The 17984-nt window shown below is 48.6% G+C and overlaps 1 protein-coding gene across 1 annotated transcript; it reads left to right on the forward strand.

Moving 5' to 3' along the window:
• Nucleotides 1-2582: 2582 nt before the first annotated feature.
• On the forward strand, nucleotides 2583-10020 carry KCNK15 (potassium two pore domain channel subfamily K member 15). Its single transcript, XM_083447018.1, has 2 exons — nucleotides 2583-3296; nucleotides 9020-10020. Exons 1-2 carry the CDS (start codon nucleotides 2969-2971, stop codon nucleotides 9925-9927), a joined length of 1236 nt encoding a protein of 411 aa, XP_083303144.1. The 5' UTR covers nucleotides 2583-2968; the 3' UTR covers nucleotides 9928-10020.
• Nucleotides 10021-17984: the final 7964 nt, after the last annotated feature.

Consider the following 17984-nt stretch of genomic DNA (forward strand, 5'->3'; position numbering starts at 1 on the left):
TCTGCTGATGTATCAGTTATGCACATGATCCAACACCTGCAAAGGGCTAAAAAAAGATACTGACAGAAGAAGCACTTTCTTTTATCTCATTACCTCTTCTGATCAAACTCCTACTGACTAGAATTTGTGTGAGCCTTGTTGTTGAGACACACACCTCCTTGTGCTTTTCAAACAAGAACCTCCTGATCTAATTAGTTGCCTTAGCAGCTGGAGAAAGCTAGCTAGGGTTATAAACTTAAAAACAACTGAGTGAAGGAGTCCATTCCATGAGCAAGAGGGGTGCCTCAGCCGATGCAGTCTCTCAATCCCAGTGACAAAGCTTCAAGGTAACAAATGAGTTTAAAGGGACGCGGGTGGCGTTGTGGGTAAAAGCCTCAGCACCTAGGACTTGCCGATCAAAAGGTCGGCGGTTCGAATCCCTGCGGTGGGGTGCGCTCCCGTCGTTCGGTCCCAGCGCCTGCCAACCTAGCAGTTCGAAAGCACTCCCGGGTGCAAGTAGATAAATAGGGACCGCTTACTAGCGGGAAGGTAAACGGCGTTTCCGTGTGCGGCTCTGGCTCGCCAGATGCAGCGATGTCATGCTGGCCACGTGACCCGGAAGTGTCTTCGGACAGCGCTGGCCCCCGGCCTCTTGAGTGAGATGGGCGCACAACCCTAGAGTCTGTCAAGACTGGCCCGTACGGGCAGGGGTACTTTTACCTTTACCTTTAACAAGTGAGTTCAGCAGTTGAGCGAGTTCAGCAGCAGGGTGAAGAGGCCAGGTCCTTCCCTCCATGGCCTGGTTAAGAAATAGGAAGTGGAGAGTAGGAATAAATGAACATTTCTGTCCATGGGTGGGTGTAGAAAGTGGTGTCCCCCAAGGATTGACATTTGGGCCTGTGCTTTTTAACTTGTTCGGAAATAATTCAGAGTTAAGAGGTGATCAGTGAGGTAGCCAATTTGTTGACGATACAACATTTTTCAAGGTGGTTAAAACTGAAAGGGATTGCAAAGAACTCCAGACTGAGTGAATTGGTAGTAAAATGGCAAATGTAAACAAATGTAAAATAGTGCACATTGGAGCAAAACAAAAATCCCACCCTAATTTAATAAATACACTAATGGGACATGAACCAGCCATGACTGACTAGGATAGTTCACTGCTGATGTTGACCCTGTGAATGGCAGCAGTGGAAAAGGTTAATTTCATGACAGTAGTCATTGGGAAAGGGGCTTATAATAAACTGCCAGTACCCATAATGTGTTGTGCAAATTTATTTGCTGGCTGATAGGAATCACAAGTGGGAGACTGCTGTTGCACTGAGCTACTGTTTTTGGACTTCCCATGTGCATCTGGTTGACTACTTTGAGAACACAGTGTTGTCTAGATGGGCCGTTGACCTGATCCAAGCAGGGCTCTTCTCATGTTCTTAGGGTGAGACCAGACTTGGAATACTGGGTATCGTTCTGGTCGCCTCACCTTGAAAAGGATATTGCGGAGCTGGAAAAGTGTAAGAAAGGGGAAACCAAAATGGTCAAGGGGTCACAGCAACTCCCCCGTGGGAAAAGGTCACAACATTAGAATCATAGAGTTGGAAGGGACTCAAGGGCATAGAAGCATAGAGCTGTAGAGTTGGATGAGACCCTGAGGATCATCTAGTCCAAGGCAGGAATATGCGCCTTTCCCATATGGGCATCAAAACTGCAGCCTTGGTGTCATCAGTAGCACCAAGCTCTAAGCAACTGAGCTATCCACAAGATGTCATTCATGAGGGCAACAATTCTGGATGCCTTTAAAAGAGTATTAGCCAAAGGCACAGAGAATGTGATCCATAGCTACAAACTGCAATGGCTCTGTTCCATCTCCTTTGTTGGAGGCAGCATGCTGGGCATCACAAACTGAGAGACAAATGGAAGTCCTCCTTCCGGGTTTCCCAGAGGTGGAATGGTCTCCCTTGAGAGGTGGTGGAATCTCCTTCCTTGGACGTTTCTCAGCGGAGGTTGGATAGCCATCTGTCATGGATTGCAGTGGGTTGGGCTACATGACCCTCGGGTCCCTTCAAATTCTATGATTCTATGGTCTGGCTCTGAGAACAGGATGAGCTCTTGGTCTGGCCCTCTTGCATCCTTTTAGGAAGCAGCAGACCAAGAACAGCCTTTACCAAAGGTGTCACGGGCTTTGAAAACACTCCAACTCAGAACGCATGGGAGAAACGTGCTAATGTCCCCACTGTGGAAGTACGTGTGGATCCAGAATTGGTCTCCACTGTCACTTACGGACTCATTGTTAAAACCGTGTTTATGGAAGACAATCTTACTCGGGTATGAGTGACCGCCAAAGAAGAAGAAAGAAGGCGGCTGTTCTTAGGTTAGGATCTTATCCCGTTTCTGGGCTTGTCCTCGTCCTGAATCGACAGCCTTAAATCCCCGCTGCAAAAGCATCGCGCAAAGGAGCAGAAGGCGAGGGGGTCGTTCAGAGAGCGGCAGTGGGAAGAGGACCGATCCGTTGTCTTCTCCTCGGGTGCGCTGTAGGTAGGTGTGGCCCGTCCCCGCGCGCCAGCCCCGGGAGCCGCCAGCCCCTCCTCCTCGCAGCCGGCGCTGGCAAGCGGAGGCGTGGCCGGGTCCGGCGAGTCCCTGCGGCGGGAGCACGCGGGGAGCAGCGGCGGGAGCAGCGCCGGCTCCTCTTCCTCGCCTCCGGAGCTGCGTGGCTGCGATCGGCGCAAGGAGGGAGCTGCACCGAGGCGCTGAGGACGAACGGAGCTGTCTCCGGTGCCTCGCGGGAACCGGGGCTCCGGAGGGGAGGGGGCGCTCCCGGTAGCCGCCGCTTGCGCGACGAGAAGCGACCCTCGATGTGAGCGGGAGCCGGGGTGGGCGGGCTCCGGGGAGAGGCTGTGCCGCGAATGCCCCGGGCTCCGAGGAGGCCGTCGCCCGCCGAGGCCGGCAGCTCCCCGCGCGGCGGTGCCATGCGGCGGCGGCGCCCCCGCGGCTGATGCGCTGTGCCCGGGGCAGCGGCGCCCGGCCGGCCGGCCTCGCCATGAAGCGGCAGAACCTGCGCACGCTGTCGCTGATCGTGTGCGTCTTCTCCTACCTTCTGGTGGGCGCCGCCGTCTTCGATGCGCTCGAGTCGGAGGCCGAGATCGGCCACAAGCGCCTCCTGGAGCAGAAGCGCAGCGGCCTGCGGAGGAAGTATCGCTTCACCGCCGAGGACTACCGCGAGTTCGAGCGCCTGGCGCTGCGGGCCGAGCCGCACCGAGCAGGCACGCAGTGGAGGTTCGCCGGTTCCTTCTATTTCGCCATCACGGTCATCACCACCATCGGTGAGTGCGCGGCGGGATCCCCCTTCCCATTTAGGGCGATCCCCAAAGCAACCCATCGCTGGGTGCGCCGGGCTCTCCTCTGCCACTCTCCAGGGCAGGGACAGGAGAGCTTGTGGAGGTCCTTGGACTCCAGCTCCCATCAACCCCATCCAGTATGGTCAATGGCCAGGGACGATGGGAGTTGGAGTCCAGTCCAGCAACATCTGGAAGGCCACAGGTTTCCCACTCCTGGACCAGGAGTCGGTGTGGGCTTGCTTCCACCTTGCTCAATTTGACCCCTTTCTCCGCCTCCCCAGATCCCCATTGCAGTCCACTGATGTGTGTTAAATGTACAATGCAGGGGTTCATGTTTGCCATCTGTAAAGACTTAACCAGTATCAACCTAGTCAACCTAGCCATTTTAACATCAGAGTTAACCATGCTCGGCTGAAATGTGCAGAAGGGAAGTTGATTCTGCACTTCCTTCATTGGCTTGGTGTGTGAAACAATATATGTACATGCAGGTTGTATGCATTTTGCCATAGTGTGATCTGCAACTTACATTTCGTAAGGTTCATGCAGTAGGGAGGGGCAGCCTTCATGCGCTCACGTTGTGCATGTGTAGACTGTGCATAGAGAGCCCTTGAATGCCCAGGAGATTAGGAATGGCAGCAGTGTGTGCCATCTTGCACCCTCTCCACGCATCTGGCTTAATGTCATTTCCAAACATGTTGAAAGACCTCATGAGTAGAACATTCTCTTTTTAAGAATATAAGATGTTCCTTGCTGGACCAGCTCAAGTTCCATCTAGTCTATCGTTCTTAGCAAGAAGCCAACTTCCAACAAGCTTTAGATGTTCTGGCAGAAATTGATCAGTGGGTCCTCCAGGAGACCGTGAGCTATCTTCAGTCCACATGGGCTGGGCATCAACAGGGTCAAATTTCAACCTGGGCTTCAGCCCTAGAAAACATGGAGCAAATATAGTGAAGGGCACCTGCAAGTACGTACCAAGTGCTTTGTCTCCATTACCGTGAAGCCACAGCCAGCTTTCACCTGAAATTGGGGGCAGAGTTTCCTTGGCAAAATACAGTGGTACCTCGGGTTACAGCTGCTTCAGGTTACAAACTCCACTAACCCAGAAATAGTACCTCGGGTTAAGAACTTTGCTTCAGGATGAGAACAGAAATCGTGTGGCGGCAGCAGGAGGCCCCATTAGCTGAAGTGGTGTCTCAGGTGAAGAACAGTTTCAGGTTAAGAACGGACCTCCAGAAAGAATTAAGTTCTTAACCCGAGGTACCACTGTACATGATTTCTCAGCCAAGCTTCAGACCCAGCACTGCCCATTCGGCAGGTATCCAACTCTCTTCAAGCACATCAATACCACTACATAACGATCAAGTGAATTTGAGGACACTTTTGCTTCTTGAGAGATGAGCATAAATTGCCACCACATAAAACCAAGTGTCCACAGGGTTTGGCAGTTCCACAGCCACATTAAAAGCAACCAAGTTCCTCTCATGCTCACTTTTGTTGCATTTTCCACTGCGCCACCTATAATTTCTGCACCGACACCTAACTCTCGTAATCTCTGACCGCTGGCCCAATGGGAGTCCAACAACATCTATAGGGGTTCAGGTTCCTCGCCTCTCTGCATTATGTGGTGTCAGTATGTAAGAACTCCAGACAATCCCTGCTGGGTCAGGCCCATGGGCCGTGTAGTCCAGCTTCCTGTCCCCACAGTGGCCAACTAGATATCTGTGGGAAGCCTGCAAAGATGGACATGAGCACACCAGCACTCTTCTCACCTGCGATTCCTAGCAACTAGTATTCAGAGGCACAATGCCTCTGACAGTGCAGGTGGAACAGCCATTATGGCTAGTAGCCGGTGAAGAGTTAAGGGCATGAAGATGGATAACAAGCACCTATGGGTGCTTGCTGCAGGGAGCAAACAACTCAGCAGGCAGACCTGTCCCTGTTCTTTCCCTGGTGTTTTTGGGTCACTGACAATCATGCCATTCACTGTCTGGGGAGCTAATGTCGTGAATATTCATTTTAATGAGCAGCTATGAAGTTCTTTATTGATCCTCAGTGGAGAAAGAACCTTTTAGACATTGCAATAAGAAAGGACAACAGTTGTTCAATAGCAGCTCCCCTCTCATCCCATTATAAAAGCAATTGCTCCATTTGCTGCAAATATATAAATACTGTCTACATTGTCTGTATCCAGGATGTTCATCTTGAACTGCCTGTTCTTTGCAAAGTACAGTTAGCATCAATGATGGCACTTTCCCACAAGGAGCGAGGTACACCAGAAGGAACAGGAGAGTGTCCTGCTGGCTTTGGACCTGCAGACGTCTGGCATAATAAATGGGCATGCCATGCTGTCGTCATTTTGCTGTGGCGTGTATGTCACTCCCATTGGCTGTGCATGATGCTCTCATCATCAGCATGCAGCCTTTTGTCCTCTTGCTGACTGTCTCTGCTGTAGGAAACTGGCACCCAGGGATGTCCCTGCCATGCATGAGGCAAGGGAAAGTGGCTCCTGAGCAAATGTTGTTGTCATGGGATAAGAGGATGGGGCCTATTATGGATTGGTAACTGGCTTTAAAAAAGGGAAGAAGAGAGTAGGAATAAATGGACAGGTCCATTAATTGAGGGCTGTAAGAATTGGGGTTCTTCAAGGATCTCTGTTGGGACCAGGGTTTGTTTGTTATTTAACAATCCTAAGTGGTCTTAAGTTGGGGGTTAACAGTGAAGTGGCCAAGTCTGCAGATGACAGGGTAGAAAACTACAAGAATTCCAAAAGGATCTTTCCGAACCTGGGTGAGCGGGCAACAAAATGGCAGGCGATGGTTAATGTAAGCGTAAAGCGATACACACTGCGCCCCAAATTCCAAATGTGCATATCTTTAGTGCCTGTATATTGGCTTGGGGGGGGGGGTCTTCTGATGAGAAGCAAAAGGCAATTAATAAATATTGTAAAGAAATAACTGAGGTCTGTGTTGGTGGTGAGACGTAACAGATCTTGGGGCCATGGTGGACAGCTCAATGAAAACATTGGCCCAGTGAGCTGGTTTGCACATAATGCTAAGCCAAACTACAGCATCGTTTGAAAGTGTGGTCTCCTGCACCGCTGCGAGCCAAGCCATGCTTTGGCTTTGTTATCTGAACCTGGTTTCATGGCTCGTCTTCTTCCAGACAAACTTCCTGGTGACTACTAGGTCACCATGGCAACAGATGCAGGAGGGATACTATGTGGAGCCAAGTGCACCACCCCTATTATTACACCTATTCCACACCCATCCTCTGAACTCAACTTGCGTGTGGTTTCTAGGTGGGCTTCCATCCAGATAGTCTATAGCAAATGTGGCTGACATGTGGCCCTCCCACTACAACTCCCATCATTCCTGATCATTGACTATGCTGACTGGGGCTGATGGGAGTTGTAACCCAACGATATGGGTAAGGCTGATGGTTAGACACCCTTGGCTTGCAGAGGCCCCTCAGACTAGGCTACCCCAATTATTTTGCACTACGACTGCTGTCATCCGTGACCATTGGCTATGCTAGCTGCAGTAGATGGGAATTGCCATCCAAGAGAACTGGAGCGCACCAGGGTAGGGAAAGGCTGCTATAACCATTTCCTGGACTTAGCCTTTGTCTAGCATCAGATATTTGACAGCTATGTTATGGACAGCATTTCCCCTACATAGGTGTATGGTTTGCTAACGTATGTGGGAATTAAGGTCAACATCAAGAGGTGGAGCTCTGTTACCTTCCATCATCTGAAGTTTGGCAGGTGCTTTCATTAGAAAGGTATGAGATGCCTGCATGAGGAACGGCAAGCAGATACACAACATTTGATCCTTGTTTGTGGGATTCTTTCTCCCTCTAAAGAGGCCCACCTGGCCTTGTCCCTGCTTGTCTTTTGATGAGCAGCAAAAATATGGCTCTTTCACATTATTTGAGAGGGAGAGACCTGTTTGTTCTACTACTTTTTGCTGTTTTCTTATTATAGGTTTTAATGAATTGTTAGATGCTACGAGGGCAGAAGGAATCATAATACAGGATCAGAAATACTTTCATATACTGAAATATGCTACAATGTGTCATAGACTTTCCAGGGATGATTTAAACCTTATTTATTTTTAAAGTCTGTCGTCTGTATTTCCACTGAAGAGTGTCCAAGGCAAGTTTATGAGATCTAAAACAATCTGTTGGAAGCTCAATGGAAATTGCATCAAAAATCTTCAGAATAAAAGAAATGGTCGATTACTATTAAACATCTTCCATCCCATAACTCAGCAAAATGGCAACAGCAATAGATGATTGCTCTTTAATGAGTCAGGCTTTTGATCTGTTACTTGGAGGCTGTTTGGTGTGATGGGCTAATCTTGTGGAGTGTAAACAGGCTTAAATGGTAGAGTTTCATTTGCTGGGACTAGAATATGGCTTTTGATGGCTCTTCTGTCCACAACAGTTACAGCAAGTTGTAGTGTAATGGTCCATCCAATTACTTTTACCTCTGTGTATTGCAGAGGTTACCAGCTTCCATTAGGCTTGTACAGCTGAACTACTGCCATGAGGAATTGTAACGCTGTTGGGCTTATTGCAGCCACCTTGGTGTGGTCCTCTCTCCTTGTTTATCTGACTGTTTTGAAAATGGGGCCCAGGAAGAAGCTATTGATGATGGACAAACATTAACATTTCCCCCTTCTGCACTCAGCTTTCCCTATTGCTCACCTTATCTCCTGGAGCAGTTGTTTCGTTCAATGATGATGTACATCAAAGGCAATACTAACAGAAGCACACCAAGTGAAGCTCACACTTGATTAAATTAGAAGCGACTCAAGTGGGTGATATGAAAAACTGCTGAAACTTAGGACATGTGGGGTCATCAGACTGATAATTTGGACATGTGCTTGAGAACCTCTATAATGCAATCAAGGCAAATATTTACTTATTTCATATTTTCGGTCAGCTGATAACCTGAGTTCTCTGGGCAGCATACAAATTAAAATGGATTAGAATTGCAGTACCAATGAAAAATGACCTGTAGCAACAATAATGTAAAGGTAAAGGGACCCCTGACCATTAGATCCAGTCGTGACCGACTCTGGGGTTGTGGCACTCCTTTCGCTTTATTGGCCGAGGGAGCTGGCGTACAGCTTCTGGGTCATGTGGCCAGCATGACTAAGCCGCTTCTGGCGAACCAGAGCAGTGCAGGGAAACGCCGTTTACCTTTCCGCCGGAGTGGTACCTATTTATCTACTTGCACTTTGATGTGCTTTCGAACTGCTAGGTTGGCAGGAGCAGGGACCGAGCAACGGGAGCTCACCCTGTCGCGGGGATTCAAACCTCCGACCTTCTGATCGGCAAGTCCTAGGCTCTGTGGTTTAACCCACAGCGCCACCCGCGTTCCTTGTAGCAACAATAATGCCCCCCAAAATCAGAGCAGAGATACAGAACTGGATTCCTGAGACCTGGGTTCAGGTCCCCCTATTCATCCAAGAAGCTTTCTGGATATTTTTGGGCCACTCACTGTCTCTCAGGGTTTTGTGAGATCAAAAATGGGCTTCTGTGTTTCATCCTGAGCTCCTTGGAGGAATGGAATAAATAAAACCATGTTTTTTTTTTTGGGGGGGGGGGAATAATTTTGTGACAAAGGATTGTGTTGACATGGTTCTCCATTCATTAATATGCAATCTAGAGAAATGCTTATGTTTTCTCTTCTTTTGCCACAGGTTACGGACATGCCGCACCTGGAACGGATGCTGGCAAAGTTTTCTGCATGTTCTATGCGATCCTCGGCATTCCCCTCACCCTGGTGATGTTCCAAAGCCTCGGCGAGCGCATGAACATCCTGGTCCGAATGGTGCTGAAGAAGATAAAGAGGTGCCTGGGAATGAGGCAGCCAACTGTCTCCATGAAGAACATGGTGGTGGTGGGTTTCCTCTCCTGCATGGGGACGCTGGGCATCGGAGCAGCCGCCTTCTCCTATTTTGAAGGCTGGACTTTCTTCCACGCCTTTTATTACTGCTTCATAACCTTGACCACCATTGGGTTTGGAGACTTTGTGGCCCTGCAGAAGCACGAAGCTTTGCAGAAGAAGCCCCCTTACGTTGCCTTCAGCTTCATGTACATCCTGGTGGGCTTGACGGTGATCGGGGCTTTCCTCAACTTGGTCGTCTTTCGGTTTTTGATTATGAACTCGGAAGACGAGCGGCGGGACGAAGAGGAAAGGGCGTCTCTGAGGAGGGCCAGGAATTATATCAGCCGGGAGGAGGACCGGGGCAGGAACGACCTCCTGCTCCCCATCGAAGACGGGACGAGTCAGATGAACCTCCTGCCGTTGATGCAAGAAGAGGCCGGGAGGCAGAGGGGCAAGTCCTCAGGCTCCACCACGAGAGTCCCTTCCTTCTGCAACTGCCTGTGCTACCGGCCGCGGCTAAGCAGGAGCCCAGTTCCTTCCCAACCAGAGGCCTTCAACTGCCACACCAACCTTGTCTATTACAATTCCATTTCTTACAAAATCATGGAAGTCTCCCTGGGCGGCAAAGACCACACTGGCTTGTCTTCCCCCAGGAGCACTCTGTCGTCCAATAGTCCCAGCTGCCGGGAGCACTCCCAGCTGCGGAGGAAGTCTATCTGATAAACGTGCATGCTCTTTTGGGACTTTTTTTTTTATTACTCTGAGCTGTCTTCTGCTCCTGAACTTCTTTTGATGATAAATTATTAACTGAGACGCTGGGTTGTTCTGGTTGCCTTTCTTTCATCTCCTTTATTCTTCTTTTTCCTTTGCAGGGGCATCCCAAAATGGCTACCAACCAGCGGTGCTGCCAGCTCCACAATGCACTTGCCTGAGCACTGCTTTTATAAAATACGAGTAGTGGAAAATAGCTTCTCCCAGCAACAGAGTATGTCACAACAATTGCGGGAGAAGCTAAGTGTTTTAGGGGACTTAAATAATAGAACCCCACAGTGCATCAAAGTTGTCAAGCCATCTGCAGAAAGCCCTAATTATTGCCTCAGGGGAAAATACATAAGTAATGCTCAATTACATCATTGCAGCCTGCATTCTAGGTTTGTCCTGGCTTTACCCCCAACTGTAGGAGTGTACAGATGTACCTCCTACAGCAGAGATTTTCAGCCTTTTTGGCTCCACGGCTCCCTTGACCAACTACATTCTTTCTGCGGCACCCCTGTGGGGCTCAGGAGTCCAGTTATATCACCCCTTGCCTGTAGAGCCAGCAGCCCCTCACCCATCCCTTGTGGAGGGTTGCCTCAGCCTCCTCTCTTCTCCCCTCTCCTTGTGAATCCTCCATGCAGCACCTGCCTTTGTCCCTGATCTCTGAGCTGCTCCCCCCCCCCACTCCAAAGAGAGGTGCCTCCTCACACTGCCCCACAGGGGCCTGGGAATCACTCCCTAGCCAGCCCCAAGAGGCACCATTCACCTGGGGAGCTTGTAGCCAGGGCTGCTGCAACAAACAGCTGTGGGGAGGCAGAGATGTGAGAGGGCATCAGAGGAGGGAAAGGGGGACAGAGGCCAGTGTTGCCCACGGCACCCCTGGCCATCAGTCAAGCCACCCCAGGGTGCCATGGCACATTGGTTGAAAAACCACCGCCCTACAGGATTGAGTGCCTTTTTTGTTGTTGTTTTTTGCTCTGCTGCCCGCCCGCTCCCCACATCTTTGTTCTTCTAATGACACATAAACCTATTCCTGAAGCTATGTTTTGAGGGGGTGGGGACTTTAGGCAGGCTATGATTTTAAGTTATTTTATTAAAAAGGAAATGAACACTAGATTTGGGAGGAAGTGCTTTGGCTTTGTATTTGCTACAAGGGCCAGCCAATCAGCACTCTGCCCAGCCAGATAAGAGGGGAGAAGGGGAGGTGGCTTTGTGACTGTCACAATGCCCAGCCAATCAGCATTCTGCACAGCCTGATTTTCTCGAAACTGGGAGGCCTCCTTGCTTTCCAGAGGAAGGCTGTACATCTGGCCAGAGGGGCGAGTCTGAAGATCCACAGTTGGCTCATCGCTCAACCTGTTTACAACTGTGCAGCATGCTGTTAACTTTGGGTGTGTTTATGTGATGGCTGTTGTGTTGGATTAGTATTGGCTCCATCCACTGTGGCCATTAACCAGGGGTATCAACAACCAAGGGATGCAGGTGGCACTGTGGGTTAAACCTTGGAGCCTAGGACTTGCCGATCAGAAGGTCCGTGGTTCGAATCCCCGCGACGGGGTGAGCTCCCATTACTCGGTCCCTGCTTCTGCCAACCTAGCAGTTCGAAAGCACGTCAAAGTTCAAGTAGATAAATAGGTACCGCTCCGACGGGAAGGTAAACGGCATTTCCGTGTGCTGCTCTGGTTTGCCAGAAGCAGCTTAGTCATGCTGGCCACATGACCTGGAAGCTGTACGCCGGCTCCCTCGGCCAATAAAGCGAGATGAGCGCTGCAACCCCAGAGTCGGCCATGACTTAATGGTCAGGGGTCCCTTTACCTTTATCAACAACCAGAGGGCCATAGTTTTCCCATCCTCGGCTTTCCACCGCTGATTTTTTAATCCATAATGGCAACACACGAAAATATTCTGCTCCTTGTGCAATGTCACTGTGCCAGTTTTAAAAGAGTATTGGGGCAGAAGGCAGCATTTAGCCGGGTGTGGGAAGAAAGAAGCTCTATAAAAAGACTAGTTTTTTTTAAGCCACCGGAAGCTGGTAACGTGATACCAGTATAGTCAGCCAACTTTCATGAGCAGAAGTGAGCCAATTAAAGGTGTTGATCAGCCTGGCAAATAATGTTCTAGCAGCTGCCTGTCACTCTGGCTGCATAACACATGCATGTGCTGACAGTGCCTTCCCTCCAATTACCTCTCCCCACCCCCTGGACATTCCCACTCTCATGGGGACAGTTCCAGCCCTTTAAAATAGGCAGAAGTGGCTGTGGAAGAGCCACTAGCTGCTACTTGACTTCAGTCCCTTAGCTTGCTTTCCCCAACTCCTTTCATTTCTTCAGCTTCTGAGAAGCCACCATAGAAGCCTTTCCGCCTCCTGGGCTTGGTGTCTGCTCCTTGCAAAAGTGTGCCAGGTTTTCTGCTCCTGATAGCAGTGAACATCAACTCAACTGTTGTGTTACATGCTGCAACATGCATAGGTTCACGGGGCCCCAGCTCCCCGCTCTTGTGTTTTGTAGATCAGCCTGTCCCAAACTGGTGACCCCCCCAGATATTTTGAACTACCACTCCCAAGACGTCTGGAGAGCATCAGGTTAGAAAAGGCTGCAGCACGCAGTCTGCATCAGCCGATGGGTGCAACATCTTGCTTGCTAATTGACCAGTGTTCAAAACTGCGACCAAGTGAAGATATCTGAGTGCCAAGATGGTGCCTGACATCTCCACCATCTGGAAATGAATGCCTGGGGCTATGCTTGGATTTGGACTGTTTTCACACACTAATACCACATCCTGTAGAATTCTATCCATGATATTTTATCTACACAATCAGGTACCAAAATGCTTTTTTTCTGAGCAGCCTGAGCAGGAGCCATGAACAGCATAATAATAATAATAATAATAATAATAATAATAGTAGTAGTAGTAATTTATTTATACCCTACCCATCTGGCTGGGTTTCCCCAGCCACTCTGGGCGGCTTCCAACAAAACACTAAAATACAATAACCTATTAAACATTAAAAGCTTCCCTAAACAGGGCTGCCTTTAGATGTCTTCTAAAAGTTTGGTAGTTATTTTTCTCTTTGACATCTGGTGGGAGGGCATTCCACAGGGCGGGCGCCACTACCGAGAAGGCCCTCTGCCTGGTTCCCTGTAACTTGGCTTCTTGCAGCGAGGGAACCGCCAGAAGGCCCTCGGAGCTGGACCTCAGTTTCCGTGCAGAATGATGGAGGTGGAGACGCTCCTTCAGGTATACTGGACCGAGGCCGTTTAGGACTTTAAAGGTCAGCACCAACACTTTGAATTGTGCTCAGAAGCGTACTGGGAGCCAGTGTAAGTCTTTCGAGACCGGTGTTATATGGTCTTGGCGGCCGCTCCCAGTCCCCAGTCTAGCTGCTGTATTCTGAATTAGTTGTAGTTTCTGGGTCACCTTCAAAGGATACAGTTAATTGTTGCAGCTTGTCTACCCCACGCCACTGCCCTGCTCACAGTTGTGAAGAATGTTCTTGCCTTATGAATGGTCTGTGTCACCATTAAGAAAAAAGGTAGGAATAGGCCAATATATATGTGGATCAAGTGACTTTTCTTCTTTAAAATCTCAAAGTTCTTAACCTAGTTCAAGGTTGTCATCTGAACTAGCCAGATGTTTAACAGAGAATCGATGACTGTCAGTCCATCCTTTGAAAAATAAGACTTCAGGGCCTTCTTGCCCCCCAAAATAGCAACTAGGCATTTTCTTTTGGCAACTCTAACTTTGGTTTAAGGAGCCTTCTGGTGCCTAGCTTATATATCTTGAGTTTATATATGTACTGTATATCTGAGTTTCCTTTATGCGGCATCTCTTCAGTTGCATTTTGAAAGTGTAATATGTGTTGCCAGGAATAGGAACAATCTGCTCCGTATGTATATTGCAGGAGAACTGTGCATGCAAAAATATGCACTACAGCATGGCAAGTGAAGGGCGACGACACCCTTGTTTTCTTTGCTAAGGATAGAAAATAGGTGACATTTTCAGGGCTTGGAAAATGTCCTCATTTGGCACAAATGAGTGCCATCTTGTGGTCAACACAGAGAAGTGCGCCATTCAGCAATGACACTCTAGGGTTCATGCTTGCTCAACTGATCAGCCGGTTGAGTTTCATCTGGACCCAGAGGGAGAAACTGCGTGTCCTGAGCATAAGGCAAAACCCACAGTCTCTTAACCTCAGGGTTGTGGGTTCAAGCTCCATGCTGGGCAATGGATTCCTGGCATTGCAAGGGGGTTGGACTAGATGATGCTTGGAGTCCCTTCCAACTCTATGATCCAAAGTAAATCAATGAACAATTCTCTTGTTTTAATGCAGGATAGAATTTGAAGGCCACAATACAATGCAGATGAAAGCGCACGTAAGCTGGAGTCATATGCACAAATACCTGGGACTATGCCATATTGAGGGACGCGGGTGGCGCTGTGGGTCAAACCACAGAGCCTAGGACTTGCCAATCAGAAGGTCGGCGGTTCGAATCCCCATGACGGGGTGAGCTCCCATTGCTCGGTCCCTGCTCCTGCCAACCTAGCAGTTCGAAAGCACGTCAAAGTGCAAGTAGATAAATAGGTACCGCTCAGGTGGGAAGGTAAACGGCACTTCCGTGCGCTGCTCTGGTTTCGTCAGAAGCTGCTTAGTCATGCTGGCCACATGACGCAGAAGCTGTACGCCGGCTCCCTCGGCTAATAAAGCAAGATGAGCACCGCAACCCCAGAGTCGTTCATGACTGGACCTAATGGTCAGGGGTCCCTTTACCTTTACCTTATGCCATATTGAAGATAGCGGCTTCTGAGTACATATGCCCTGGATTGCGCTGCATAGCTGTAATCCTATGCATGCTTACTCAGAAGTGAACTCACTCTAAGCTGCACCAGCTTTTAGTATTTGCCAGCAAATATGATAGGAGAAATTCCCAAATGTATCGGAAATGAGGCATGCAAAGTTCCCAAAATGGGGTGCTGAGAATGTTCTTGTGAGTTTGGAAAAGGGCTCCCTGTATGCTTCTTGTACACTTGTTCCTATGATAAAAAGCAGCAGAGTCCAAGGGAAAAACAAGGGTGGCTACCTTAACAAGCCTTCCAAAGTATAGTTTGTGAGCCCTTCGAGATTTAGCTCTAATCACTTGCAGACCTCGGTTCATTCCTTGAGGGAACATGGGAATGAGTGCCCCAGGAGACTGGCATTCCGGTGCCAATGTAGCTGTTCTCCATACCTTTTGGACTCACATGCAGTGCAGCCCCAGGAACAACTACCGGCCTCTCGGCACACAGGTGATATCTGGAAAGTTTGATCACCCCTACATTTACAGGTGGGAAGCTTGAGGCTCTCTAAATGCTAGACTCTAGCCCCCATCATTCATGACTAGAGATGTGAAAGCTTGGGAAAAACCCTGGGAACATCTGGAGGAAAGGGGGCAGAAACAGTTTTTCTCCAATTTTCTTTTTCCAGCCTATTTGTGTCTGAAAAATTGGAAAAGTAGAAAAACTGGTGGCAGTTCCGGTGGCGAGAAACCCAATGGTCCCCCCCCCCCAGGCCTTCACATCTCTATCCCTGACCACTAATTATGCTAGCTAGGGCTGATGGGAGTTGGAGTCCAACAACATCTGGAGGACCAGGGATCCTCCAGCCCTGCTCTACATCCCAAAGTATGGTCTTGAAGACACATGAGGCTCCCAACTTACTGAAGTTAAGGAGATCTGGGTCTGCTCAGTGCCTGAAAGGGTGATTCTCCATTTGGTTCCATGGTGGAACAAAAGCAATATATAAATGTTATCTATCTATCTATCTATCATCTATCTATCTATCTATCTATCTATCTATCTATCTATCTATCATCTATCTATATCTATCTATCTATCATCTATCTATCTATCTATCTATCTATCTAATCTACTATCTATCATCTCTCTATCTATCTATCTATCTATCTATCTATCATCTATCTATCTATCATCTATCTATCATCTATCATCTATCTATCTATCTATCTATCTATCTATCTATCTATCTATCATCTATCTATCATCTATCTATCCTGAACTGGGCAGATGCATCACAGAATAGGGCTTATGAAATAGTGGCGTTAGAAGCCAGATCTTTATTGCAAATCACCATCTTCGAATGTGTAGTCCTGAGTCAAACCATCCAGATTTGACTCAGGACTACATGCATGTAGGAGGAAAGTCCTGTGATCCCTGAGAGATCATTTACATTGATTGCTGCACAAGGCTTCCATGAGGCAGCATATGCAGAAACCACAGGTAGGATGGATGCAGTGGTTGGCTCACTGGTGGGGAAAGGGAACTAGGTGCCTTCCCTGCCCCAGTGTCATGAGATGTGGTCTTTGGCTGTCGAGAGTGAGAGTTGGCTCTTTGCTGTGTCTCTCTTGGTGTTTTCACATTCTGCTGTTGTTGCATCACTTCTCCCCAGAATTGCCCTGGTGCTGTCCGCTAAGAAAAATAATAGAGGTTCAAGGAAGCTACCTGAAATCATCAGACCAAACCTCAGGGGTATGGGGAACCACCAGAAGTGCCACATCTGAGGATCTTGGTGACCAAGGTGGAGCATAAAGAATCTCATGGTCCTCACCTTCCTTGCTGTAGGGTGCTTGTAGGGTGGGTTCCTTTCTTACAGGTGTTTAAAGATAATCTCCATACCCACCTGTCTTCAGCCTGAAGTGGTGCCATCCATACGTCCACCACCAGTTCTGTGCCATCTCCTTTCCAGCTCATGCTGCTACAGGTGTAGACCAGGACTTCAGCTTTCTTCAGTTGGGTGTTAGCCTTACTCTTTATATTAGACGCCCTGGGAAACAAAAGCTCAGCACCAAAGTGCAGCTATAAAGAAACTTTGGAGAGCAGGATCAGGTCCTGGATTGCTCCTTCACTGTTTCTGTTGGCTGGTTTCTACATTTGCTCACCATGTCTGATCAGCCTGTGTCACAGAGAACGCCAGAGCACAAAAGCTGCAAATTAACAGTGCAGGAAGTAATGCCAGGGACCCCGCAGGAAGTGATGAACTGGGACATCTGTAGTGCTGAGCGTTTGTTTCCCAAACAGAGTGGCTGCCATTCATAGAGAATGTGAGAAGCCATCAAGTCAAGGCACCTGTTTGTTTATTATTTGTTGCTGTCACCATCCTTGGGTTGCTAGGAGATATTATGCGGAGGGCACCAGTTGCCTAGCAACAGCCAGAAGCTGATGCTCCTTTTGGAAGTTGGTGATGGGGGAACTGATGGTGACTTTTCCACAATCTGCTTTGGATACATTAAAAAAAAACTTTTAAAAAGAAACAACTTTTGAGTAATGGGTAAGTCTTATGGGCACTTCTTCTCGTCGCCCATTTCTATACCCTGGGCTCCCCTCTTTGTTTCTCTCCTCCTAACCTACTTGATTGCCCTTGTCTTCCACCAGCTTAATAGGAGGCATAATTTGAGCAAAAACTTAGCCTTGAAATATCTGGTCAATGCAACAAGTTCTCTGATAAAGCCTATGAATCCTGGGGTGATTTGGAATTAAGCCAAATGCTATTACTTTTCTAATGAATTAGAACCCAAAATCATAGATTCGGTTGGGTGGACTTACATGCCTGGGGGCCAAATATGACCCTTACAGAGTGATTGGGGGGGTAGAAGAATGATAAAATATTGATTGTTTGAGTGCTTAGAAAATGGTAGATGGCTCCACACAAGCCTAATTATTTAGGATCACAGCCTATTCCATGAAAGCAAAGGGCAGATATGCTCCCTCTTCCCAGGACCAGAAGAGGCATAAACGGGAGAAGCAAAGACAGATGTGCAGATGCAGTCTCTGATTGCTTGGGGGAAGCCCAGGGGAGGAGGAGACACAGACAGCAGTGGGGACACCTTTAGTCTTGGTAACTGATTTCCTGGAGTAAGACCTACAGGGAAGGAACTGCTGTGTTCATTAGGCCCGACACTCGACAAGGTCTGTGAAGATTGTGTTTTTGCTAATAAAGAGTTAGCTCCAACTCTGGATGGCGTGATTGA

The sequence above is a fragment of the Podarcis tiliguerta genome (assembly GCF_965153285.1).
Source record: "Podarcis tiliguerta genome assembly, chromosome: 6".
In the NCBI taxonomy this organism is placed as follows: Eukaryota; Metazoa; Chordata; class Lepidosauria; order Squamata; family Lacertidae; genus Podarcis; species Podarcis tiliguerta.

Bases quoted from the DNA above. Each gene is read 5' to 3' on its own strand.
- KCNK15 (XM_083447018.1), top strand. From the start codon at position 2,969: ATGCGCTGTGCCCGGGGCAGCGGCGCCCGGCCGGCCGGCCTCGCCATG. The intron at 3,297-9,019 runs GTGAGTGCGCGG...CTTTTGCCACAG, and splicing joins CACGGTCATCACCACCATCG to GTTACGGACATGCCGCACCT.